The following is a 12657-nucleotide window of genomic DNA, read 5'->3' on the forward strand; positions in this document are numbered from 1 at the left end:
ATATTTGTAGAAATGGTAACACTAAATCCACCCTCACTTTCGTCGCGCAACTGTCAAGCATTTTTACTGACAAAAAGGATTGGCGTTTTACTGTATAATGTTAATAATGTATCATTGAAACGATAGCCAGTGCGTGTAAATAAAAGTTTATAGTTTTTACGGTGCTATCGGGAATACGCGACATATTGGATAATCAATCGCCCACATTACGAATATTTGGTATCGATTTAATGACGTCTGGTTATTTTCAAGCTGTTTTGCTTTGAAAAATGGATTGAACTCGTGTTGCGCGTCAATCTGCAAGTTATCTGCAGAATCAGACGACATTGACGGCATGAGCCAAGAAAACCTAGAGGAAATAGCTAAAGATGTGGCAGAAGAGGTGGAACCAGCTGGAGCTATAAGTCCGCGAGAGAGACATAACAGTATGAAGGAGAAGAAGTTGTCCACGGCGTCCTTGACCGGCACCGATGGCGCGCGACCCAAAGTCGTCACAGTCAAGCACCCTGAGTCCAACAAGCCAAAGCCAACTACCAAGAAAAACAAACCTGTGCAGGCCGACCTCGACATTATCAAGGAACTCAGCAAGTGCAAGGAGAAGTCCAGTCACCGCCTGGACCTCAGCAAGTCCTCCATCACCACCCTACCCTCCAACATCCGGGAACTCAGGAATGTGTCTGAGTTGTATTTATACGGAAATAAAATAGCTGCGCTGCCCTCCGAGATAGGGTGCCTAGTCGAACTGCAAACTCTCGCCCTGAGCGAGAACTCCCTCACGAGCTTACCTGAATCTCTGTCCAACCTTACCGCGCTCAAGGTCTTGGACCTGCGGCATAACAAACTCAATGACATCCCACAGGTGGTATACAAGCTCACCTCTCTCTCCACACTGTTTTTGCGTTTCAACAGGGTACGGCTGGTGGGCGACGGCATAGCCAACCTCACCAACCTGACCATGCTTAGTCTGCGTGAGAACAAGATCAAGGAGCTGTCCTCGGGGATCGGCAAACTGGTGAATCTCGTCACCTTTGACGTGTCACACAACCACCTAGAGCACCTGCCAGAAGAGATAGGCAACTGTGTAAACCTGTTGACCCTAGACTTGCAACACAACGAACTGCTGGACATTCCTGAGTCCATCGGCAACCTGCAGCAGCTTAACCGTCTAGGCCTGAGGTATAACCGCCTCACCGCCCTGCCCGCCACCCTCAGTGCCTGCAAACACATGGACGAGTTCAATGTGGAGGGGAACGCCATCTGCCAGCTCCCTGATGGCCTCCTGTCCAGCCTCAAGCAACTCTCCAGCATCACTCTCTCCAGGAACGCCTTCGTTAGTTATCCAATCGGAGGCCCAGGACAGTTTACCACTGCTTACTCGATAAACCTGGAGCACAATCAGATTGACAAAATTCCCTACGGCATTTTCTCGAGAGCTGAAAAACTGACTAAATTAAACATGAAAGAAAACTTGTTGACTTCTCTGCCCCTCGATATCGGGACGTGGGAGCAGATGGTGGAACTGAACTTAGGCACCAACCAGTTGACTAAGCTTTCGGACGACATCCAGTGTCTGTACAATCTGGAGGTATTGATTCTCTCGAATAACTTGCTTAGGCGCATACCCCCGAGCATTGGGAAGCTGCGCAAGTTGAGGGTGTTGGATTTAGAGGAGAACAAGATCGAGACTCTCCCCAGTGAGATTGGCTTCCTATATGATCTGCAACGCCTGGTGATCCAGTCCAACCAGCTGCAAACACTGCCGCGCACCATCGGCCACTTGACCAACCTCACGTACCTGGGAGTGGGGGAAAATAACCTGCAGTACTTGCCCGAGGAGATCGGCACGCTGGAGAACCTGGAGTCGCTGTACTTGAACGACAACCCCAACCTGTGCAACCTGCCCTTCGAGCTGGCCCTGTGTGTGGGCCTGCAGATCATGAGCATAGAGAACTGCCCGCTGACTGCCATCCCGCCCGAGGTGGTGTCCTCTGGTCCGTCCCTCGTCATCCAATACCTGAAATCCCAGGGTCCATATCGTGCCATGTAATTATGTTTTCCCCTTTGGGATGGATGGGCTCCTGATACTTCTATTTCAAAAGTATTGTATTTTGTGATTTTATTTTAAAACTTATTTTACGAAATTGATTAATGTTGCTGATAATTTTACCGCATTGATGTTCCAATAGACTAGATTCAATAGTAAACCCTCTTATACATTGTTGTGGCTTGCTCTTCAACCCGGCCCATCTTTTGTTCATCGGTGTGGCTTGTTCTTCAGCCCGGCCCGTGTTTTGTACATTGGTGTGGCCTTGTTCTTCAACTCGACCCATAATCTTTGTTTCTTGAACTTTAACCTGGCCCATCTTTTGTTCATCGGTGTGGCTTGTTCTTCAGCCCGGCCCATCTTTTGTTCATTGTTGTGGCTTGTTCTTCAACTCGACCCATAATCTGTGTTTCTTGTCCTTCACGTTGGCCCACCTCATACCGGTTGGTTGCGCCCGATCTCTGACTCGGCCTATCATTGGTGTTGTTTGTTTGTTCTGGGACATAACCATCACATTGTTGTTTTCACACAACAACGGTTGTTCTTCACACATTAATGTTTCTTATCCTTCAACTGGTCTCCCACGCTGATGTGGTTAATTGTTCTACCGGTTTCACGCTGGTGTGGCTAGTTGTTCAACCGTCCCGCCCTGGTAAATGTTTATTGTCCTTCAACTGGTCTCCCACGCTGGTATGGTTAATTGTTCAACCGGTCTCACACTGGTGTGGCTAGTTGTTCAACTGACCCCATCCCTGTGTGGCTAGTTGTTCAACCGGCCCACCCTGGTAAATGTTTCTTGGACGGTGACCAACTCTTTTGTGTTAAATGTATGAATAGCATTATCATTCTGTGTAAAGTGGAACTGCTCTGACCCGGCTCTTACCAAATGGTCCCTTTGGTTAGTAAGTCCTGTTCCTACATCGGTTATTAGTAGCTCCTAATCCATTGTGTCAAATGTCTATTAGTTTGATGTAATTATATTTTAAACGAAGGCAAAGTTTCATGCCTTCCAAATATATTATTATAGAAAGAGTTGTATACAGAATATAATGTTAATAAAGCTGTGTAACACTATTTCTCCACTATTTCATTCAATGTAAATATGTATTGAGTTTTGTACCAGATAGCATTTTATTTTGTAGTTTGCATGTAATCTTAAGTTTTATACTTCATTTTTTTATTACGAAATTTTATTTATTTTTTGTAAATATTATTTGCTAAGATTTATTTATACAACACGCATGACTCAATAACTTTGTATTAAAGTTTTTTTTTAATAATATTATATTATAATTATTTTTGCCAAATATTATTTTAAGTTTTACTTTCAAATTGCCTTATTATTTCTCTAACATTATGTTCTGTAGATATTCCTTTATAACATTCCCATTTCCCAATATTGATGGTCCAGTGCACACATGTGTTAAGTGCTATTTGATAATTTAATCTATATGAATACTCCAGGATAATTATATCAAGTAAAGCATCAAAATGAATGTGAATATCCACTTTTTATCCATTCTAGATGAAATAAGTTATGTAAATTTCCCACGAAACATCTTGAGTGATCTTGATAAATGCTTTACAAAACATGCAATTGTTTTTACTTGAAACTGCACTTAACACATGTGTGTGCTAGGCCATTGATATCTTGTAGATAGGTTGTGGAGGTACCCAAGTAGTGATGTGCACCCGGGAATATTCCCCAACCTAATATAAATTCCCCAATTTAGGTAATTCATTTTTTTTTAAAGAAAGTTATTCTAAATTAATTGTCTCCATTTTTATTTCGATGAAAATGTATTTATTTGAAGGGATAATCACAACAGTACAATTAGTTTTTCAATATCTCCAAAAAAGAGAAAGTTATGAGCTTTCGAAGTGAACTTGGGTAAAACATATACAATCACGTCACACGAGACATAAATAAGTACAATTCATAACAGTGCATGGCAACCAGTCATTGCGTGCACCGTCACATCACATGCTTATTGGCCCGGCTGCAAATAAATCAACATTTTGACGACTTATATATTCGATATTTTCCAAAAATTCAGAATGTTCTAATTAAGGCGATGCACTACGTCGTGTAATATTTTAAATTGAGCCGCTATCAATAACAACCCTTACGTAGATGGCGATAAGGTTTAAATTCCCGCTTAACACCATCCGCCTGTTTTGATTTATGCATGAAAAAAACATGGCCAAAAAGTGCCTTTTATTTTATTTTGTGGATGTTCAGGCATAAATATTGAATTTTTTTTCGATCATTTTATAAATAACTTAATTTTCCACATTATACAATAAAATAATAACCTAAAATGGGTTCGTAAGTAGGAGATTTTGAACTTTAAAGCAATTTTCATAGGCCTTATAAATTATTTTTTCTGGGCTTATAAAAAGACTTATCTAAAAAATACTCGATTATTTCAAAGGCCAAGATGTATTCTACTCACAGTATTTAATTAAAGCATCTGAAACATTTCTAGGCGACTAAATTTTCAAACCAAAAACACATGATTTTGCATTACTACGTATGGCATCGCCTTAATATGATTCCTTTATAAATAAAATGAAATTTCGTTGTAGGAGACAATTTCAAGGGGATTTCATAATTTAGACGAAAATTCCCGCAATGTTTGCTGTTTCGGGAACATGTATTCCCCAAAAATAAATTGCATGAAATTTTCCCATCGCTATGCCCCATAGATTATTTTAGTGAAGAGATGGATTGAATTATATCCCAACAGACTTTAATTTGTATTCATGTATTGATTGATACAGGATACCCACCAGCCAGATCAAGTTGCCAAAGAATTACTTGAAAGTATGTATATGATTATAATTGTGTTGGAATTCATTGCATTGAACAGACCAAATTAAGAACCATTGAAATTTTCCTACTTAGTCACTCCTCCAAATGAAAAACATTTCACGAATTATAAATGACAATATTTATATGAAAAGCACGTCATAGATTGAATATGGGAACGGATAAGAATTTGTGGTTTCCTCCGGCGATGTTTGTGGTAAAATGTGATAAAGGTTAGATTTTTGAAGTAGATTAAGTTTCCGAAACTTATGCCCTGTAAAGTGGGGAATTTTACCATCATAGGTTATAATTATTTAAAAGGTAAGTTGTTATTATTTATTGTCTTCGGAATTTTTTCTCCCTTTTTAACCAGGGCCTCCACTGCTCTTGAATCACAACATTCTCCGAATGGAGGTTGCATTATGCCACTGGCTCTGACTGTTAGGATCTTTGAACGGTATAGCTTTAGCTTTTGAAGAATGAATAGTTTATTTAGAATTTAAAACATTAAATTTTATAGGTTTCATTAAAATATTGTCTTATCTATACAAAATTATTTTTGATATTTTTCTAGGAAAGCCTAAAACCAAGAAAATTTGAAGTTTTATTGATGAACTATTTCACACGCATACATTTTTATGTTCTGTTTTTTTTTTAATGTGAGTTTCGCACAAGATTTCCAACTTTTCCCAAACATTTGGAGCCAGCGAAACAATGGCATCCTGAAATGGGGTTGTTGTGAGGCATTTGCCTGCTTATGATATGACTAATGAACGCATTAGTCTACTGAGAAGGAAAGAGCTTTTGGACCACCTCTTTCAATCTTATTGGCATATAGAATATCTTCACTCTCTGCAGATGAGACAAAAATGGAACAGTCCTGCTAATAACATTCTGGTAGGTATTATAGTTTTGGTGCATCAAGTGCTGTATTGGCCGGTGGGTGTTTGAGGAGGTGTTCCCGGATAAAGACAGAGTAGTTCGTGTGGCACTCGTAAGAACCCCTTCCGGGAACTTTAAACGACCGGCCATGAAATTGTGTCCTCTGCCCACACAGTAATAATCATTTTTCTTTTTCACCAAGGGTCATAGCACTAATTATTACGTACTGCGGTGAACACAATCGCACACAAAACAATATCTCTTATAAAATATACCATTGTATCTACTGTTGCTACAAATCCATTACTGCAATATGCCATACCACATTGATTTATCCTGAAATGCCTTTTGACATTTGAAAAATGAGTTTTATAACAACAAAGGTGAAAGCTGCAACGTTGTGTGTGAATTTCAAAGCGGTGAAGATCTTTCAGAGATTTAAGATTTTGAACAAACAAACATTTTTATTTATATAGATAAAGCTTGGTGTTTTCTCTTTCTAAAACTGTTTTGTTCATATTTCTAACTATGATGGAAAGGGAGACAAAACGATTTCTATTAAACCATATGAGTTGTTCATAAAAGTGGACAAATTGACTACTAGAGCTAGAAGGGTAATGCTACTTGTTCCCAAAACAGAACAAAGTAGCCTGAGGAGTTAATAATATATTATTTAAAAAAATTCTATGAACCTACATTTTTGAAACGTATTCAAATTTGAACAGGTTCAATTGTTTCGTCCATCGAGACAGTTAATAATTTAGCAATCGAAAGGGTAAAATAAAGTATTTGAGATCTATCATGTTATGATTATAATAATATATTTGGGCTTTTCCACTATTGCTCGATATTTGTTTGCACTTGCCTACCTCATTCAACACATGCTCCGTGCTGTCTGGACGAAGCTAATTATGTATTTTCATAAAGGATTAGCAAAATAATTAAAAAATATTTTTTTTCCAGTGAACTGGATTAACGACTGCAGTCTCTTAACTGAATGTAAAAAAATTCCAAGCGAGACAGGAATTTAATAATAAAACAAACATAAAATTTTTGACGTTATGTTTTTATAGTTTGTAAACATAATTATTATTAACACGAAATTTATAAACATATTAGGGTGCTCCAAAAGATAAAATTTAATATTTTTATTGACACACCCTTTTATATGCTTTCAATAGCCAAAAAATTGTCACATTTTTTGTTTTTTCATTTAAATAAATAATGAGTCGCTACTATTGATCAAAGTTTCGAAAATACTCGCTGTTTAGGCCAATGATTGCAAAGCTTTAGACCAAACATGTCACTACATGCAAGATGAGCACACCCCTCTCCCGACCCTCCTCAGTATTGTAAACAATAAGAAATTAGTTCAAACGTGTTAGAATCGCAACTAGAGTCTTGGAGTAATAACATACTTTTTGTACTTAGACAGAATTTTCAATCGTGCCATATAATTGGCATCTACCATTGAAAGTGTTATAAAAACTAAAAAAAAATTATATGTATGTATTATATGGCTTATTGAACACCTTCCACAAACTTTATCTTAATCAAGATTACCGTCAGGATTAAAGAAGTCATATGTTTGTTTTTGTTATAAAACTATAGTGAGTAAAAACAAACCAATCTGCAACTTCTACTGGGTGTGATGTTCTGCAAATATGAGAAAAAGCAAGTATTCCTACCAGACTAAAGAAACATGAAATAGCAAAAACACCATAGTAAAATTGTATTGAGTGAAAAAGTTAAAGAAAAACAAAGCAAAAGGTTCTGCTGTTATGAAAAGTAAAGAAGAAAAGTTTAAAATGCTTTCTTTAATAGTTCGGGCACTGGAAATGATTACTATCGAGAAAGACAGACTGTTTTGTGACAGGGGAAAAAGGACGACCGGATCAGATAGGAGGTTGAATGTTTAGACTGACAGAATGACAATAAATAAGCTATGAAGTTACAAGAGTTGGTGAAGTTAAAAAGTAGAAAAAGGCGAGAATTAGAAAATACACTAAATCCCACTGAAAATTTTTCAAAAACTATTGGCTACAGATAAAACAAGAGGACCTTAAGGGAGTGGATTCCACTCAGAGACGTGTATGTTTAAGATGTAACCAAAACAATGATTTATTTTGCTTCACATCAGTTACGATTACAAGGAGTTACTGAACCTCATTTTAATATTTTTGGGAGGAACATCTGAAAAGGGTAAGTACTTTAAAGCAAATGCTGGACTACACTGAGCAAAAATGGCTGTTTATACGTTTTACAGATGTATCTATTTAGAGAACAGCTAAAATTGACAAGGAGACAACTAAAAGGCATTAAGAATGGTAGTATTTTTACTGTTTTTATTTACGCAAAGTAATGGTTTCAAGCTCTTTGCACACATGGTCTGCGTCAAATAATTTACAGCTTACAGCTTTTGAAGGACTTGGTGGCATATGAAAAGATATATCAATTATTATATTGTATTTTTATACAAATAACTTTGCTAAACTCCAAACTACTGAACCGATTTCACTGAAAATTTCAAAATTTGTTATTTTAAGTGCCAGGAGTGTTTAGTTTGAATGGTAGAATAAGTCGGGGACACCCGAGGAAGACTTTACGCATTATCTCTGCACGGGAAATGAGATATGTAGTCAAATTAAAGCAAAATCTCCTAGAGATGTGATCTAGGAGGTTTTGATTAAAGTCGATATAATGTATTTTTTCTAATGTAACAATGTGGTATACATTAGTAAATGGTAGAAAAAGACGGAGACACCCGAGGCAGATACGAATCAAATAATTATTTGTGGTAAAAGGAGGCATATGTGATGAACCAAGAAAGAGTAAGTTGTCATTTCTTGTTGTATCTTATCCATGTTTTTTTTTCTTCTTTCTTTCTGTACTTGTTTTCTATTGTTGTTTGTTCTACTTAACGTGTCATTATTTTAATTTTTATGCTGTATTGAATGTGAAACTTATATTTGATATCAAAATACCGTTGTAAAACTGTACCTACTACCTCCTACATATGAATTGTAAGTTCCTCCTGCCCTAAAACGAGTTCTGTAACTCATCGGGATTGCTCTAGCAAGAAATAAACACAATAAAAAAGAATATATCATTATGATGTGGAGAGAAATGGTAAAAGAAGTCGGGGACCCCCGAGTAAGTCATGGCACGACCAAGTGAAACAAATGGTTATGTACGGTAAAATACTTATGTTTGGTCAAAACTTTACTAACAGAGGTCTCAAAACTTTTTTGTCCCGTAGACCACGAGCCGATTTTTTCGCGAGCCGTTTTGAGTAGACCCCAGTGATGATATGGCTAGAGAATTTCGAGATGAATAATTCCCACAATATTGATTACCTTAGACATCGCTGTCTCTGACCAAGTCGTACAAGTTTGGTCAAACTTTGCTATTGAGCTACTGGTATCAAATGTGCAAGTTTCACTCTCGTGGATCCCCATTTGCATCTATTGCAACTCCAATATTATGTTTCTTTTTTTTTTCGACCCCTGCAGGTCGAAATCGACCTCTGTGGATAGGTGTAGACCACTTTGGGAATGACTGCTTTAAACCATTCATACCTCCGATCAACACCGGGTACACATCAGCTAGTACTGAATAAAACTAAATTTATTAGCACACCAACTAGTTTTAAATACACCAGGTCTTCTTCAAATCATACAACTATTATTGTGAATATAAAATTAAATAACAAATATTAATTAATAAAACTACATAAATCAGTAAGAAATATTATTGTTTATTTATTTTTTATTTAATTATTTGAATATTAAATTAAATACAATAATGACGTATTGCCCATCTGTAACGTGTAACGCCTGTGTTGAGATGGCAATTTACAGAGTGGTTGTTAACTAGGTTTTTGTTTACACAATATTATGAAAATGCCAGATAAAATAAATCAGTATTTTATTTTATTTTTAAATTATACAATTCAAGAATGAATGTAGAAGATGAAGACGAAGCGAGAATAATTTTAAGTAATTAATAAATAATATTTCAGTTTGACCAAAAGGTATAGTATACATACAGAGTAGGCACAATTTTTTAATATGTTATGAAATACTTCTAATGTAAATGCTTATTGGAGGTAATCAATGATTTACTTAAAAGTAAAATTATTGATTACCTTCAATAAGCATTTAGCAGAAGTAGAAGAAGCAGAAAGTAGCAGAAGTAGAAAGTAGTGTAAGTGTATGTCGGGGACGCCCGAGGAAGACATGGCACGACCAAGTGAATCAGATACTTGAGTCGGGCCATGTCAAGAGTCAGAATAGTGTCAGAAGTTGTGTGCCAAGACCGAGTTGTTTGGGGGTCCGTCCTCTCTGCCTACCCTTGCGGTAAAACGGCGTGATGGTTAGTTACTTAGTTACTTTTAAAGGAAGTTTTGGTTTGTGTGTTTCTAATGTCAGCAGGTTTTTTTTTGTCCATAGGAGGTTTGACAAACTGGGATGCTAAAAGATTTTACTTTTGACTATCTCAAGGCCCTAGTGCTAAAATGATATTTGTAAATTTATCAATCGTTTTGGCCCAAACTAATTGGTTTTTTAATTAAAGAGTCATGTACACAAAGTTATTGTTCAAAGTTACTAAATTCCTAAACATCAATTAGTTCATTGTTAAAAAGCAATCAATTCTTAATAATTATGAACTGGTTTCACCAATCTATGATGCTGCCCATTAAGCGCTGTTTAAAAGTAAGAAACCTTTTCGGCACTTTCCAAAAAAAATCCTAAAAAGATATTCCGATTTGTGAAAAGGTGCTATCTGTAAATACATCTTGTAACAGGTTTCTGGCTGTAATTAATGCAATTTATTTGATATATAATTTATAACACAAAAATCTCTAACACAATTAGCAACACCCAAGAAATAACTAAACAAGTAGGGATGGCTCAAGCAAGTAAATAGAAAAATTTCAGCCCTGCATTTGGGATGAGAAAATAAAATATACAATAAATTAGAAACAAACTAAATATTACATTAAATTAGAAACAAACCAAATGATTTTTTAAAAATTATTTAAGTTTATTTAGGAAACATTCATATCTGGTTTACACATGAATTAATTTTACATTAATTAGAGAATATAAAATAAACCAGTTAAGTTCTATTTACAGTTATTTTTGTATGGTTACAGATTAGAAAGTATGTAGATATTAAAAGTTATAATATTACATGGTATAAGTAAAAAATGAATGAAAATAATAGATAAACATAATAAATAGTTTTGATTTAAGTAAGGTTAATTTGATTTCAAACGTTTCAAGGGTACAGTGGAAAATATCAATATCTCTTAGGGTATTGTAAGCGCACTTGAAGTGAAATGACACTAAACTGCGCTATATAAATGCTATGATATTATTATTATTATTGCTGATATGTCCGAGTAAAGAGTTTTGCGCGTATTTGGATTAGAAATTTCTAAATAGTAAAGAACAAAGTCACTATCGCGTCTGTCTGTTTGTGCGCTTATTTCTTCTAAAGTACGCAACGGATTTTTAAAGGGTTTTCGCCATCATTTAGAGAATTTCTTCCAGAAGGTTTATATATACATGCATATTATATTTATAGAAAGTAGAGAACAGTTGAGCAACGCTGAATACACGTCAGCTAGTGTTGTATAAAAAAATAAGGTATTCCATCTGGTATTGCGTTCAGGGCAACGAAATGCAATCCTTTCTAATACTCGTAGAGCTGGTGAGGAAAGTTTGTAAACAGTAACAGGGTTAAAATGATGATTTTCAAAACAAAACAACAGACACTTCAAACATTTTATTTGAATATTTTCAATTCGGTTAATATAAGTTTGGTAATGAGGATTCCAAACGACAGATCTTACCTATGCCATAGAATATAGTAGTTCAAGTTTAAAAGATTTATTGAATGGTTTTGTGACGCAAAAAATGAAGTCCATTCGTTTGTAGGCTTTTACTAAGATGTGTTCAATATGATCTTTCAATAGTAATTTAGAATCAAGTAATACTTTAAGGATTGTAATTTTTACTTTTTTGACTTTTACTTGAAAATGTTATTGCATGATTTTCTATGCAATATTCATTACTTTTCTTAATATTTTATTGTAATAATTTTTTACAATCATTTACTGAACTTATGCATTTTTATATTTTCGTATCGTAAGCATTATCCGTGGAGAGGTGTTAGATAAGGAAAAGTAATTGTTTTACTTTTGACCTCGAAGATTTCACCCAGCACAAGTGCCAATAACGAATGGTCTGTGTAATTATGTACATAAAAATGATATCAATGTTCATAAGAAACATTTAGAATTATATCTCCAACACGATTTGCGATAAAAGTTTGCAGGAGTTTTTGTTTTTGTTTTTATTGGAAACAAGTAGGTGTTTTCAACCATTCCAATACAATGGTTGAATCTGTGAAAGCGTTAATTATTTCTATTTGAAGTCAATCTTTGTATACTTCCATACAATATGTTAATAAATTTGCTAACAAAACTGCTCCAAGCAATTCCAATCGTGGGATAGAAATTACTTTTATGGGAACAACCTTCGACTTAGCCAACAAAATATGGCTCAATATTTCTTGGTTATTTATTACTACTATTTAGTAACAATTCCACAATATCCTCTTTCAGAGTCATCTGAAAAACTCAACAAGATTGCTGAAGATGTTTTAGCATACCGATTAATTCTTAAATTGGCGAGTGATGGAAGTTCTGTTTGTATTTTTTCCACTTCAAATTCATTTCCGAAGGGATTTCATCTGACGACATCCATTGACGGCCGGCATAGTCCAGTGGTAACGCATTGGACTGCCATTCCGAAGGTCGCGGGTTCGAACCCGGCGTGCGCAAATAAATTTTATTTGATTAATTTGTGTTATTTCACAATTAATTAATTGAAATAATATATAGTATATT

At 35.6% G+C, this 12657-nt stretch overlaps 1 protein-coding gene across 1 annotated transcript; it reads left to right on the forward strand.

The window, feature by feature from the left end:
• The first annotated feature begins 15 nt into the window (after positions 1 to 15).
• Positions 16 to 3289, forward strand: Sur-8 (leucine-rich repeat protein shoc-2). Its single transcript, XM_089639525.1, has one exon. It carries the CDS (start codon positions 335 to 337, stop codon positions 2045 to 2047), a length of 1713 nt encoding a protein of 570 aa, XP_089495651.1. The 5' UTR covers positions 16 to 334; the 3' UTR covers positions 2048 to 3289.
• The last annotated feature ends 9368 nt before the right edge of the window (positions 3290 to 12657 follow it).

Source organism: Hesperophylax consimilis, chromosome 14 (genome assembly GCF_061612785.1).
Source record: "Hesperophylax consimilis isolate HC1 chromosome 14, BYU_Hcon_1.0, whole genome shotgun sequence".
NCBI classification, from domain to species: Eukaryota; Metazoa; Arthropoda; class Insecta; order Trichoptera; family Limnephilidae; genus Hesperophylax; species Hesperophylax consimilis.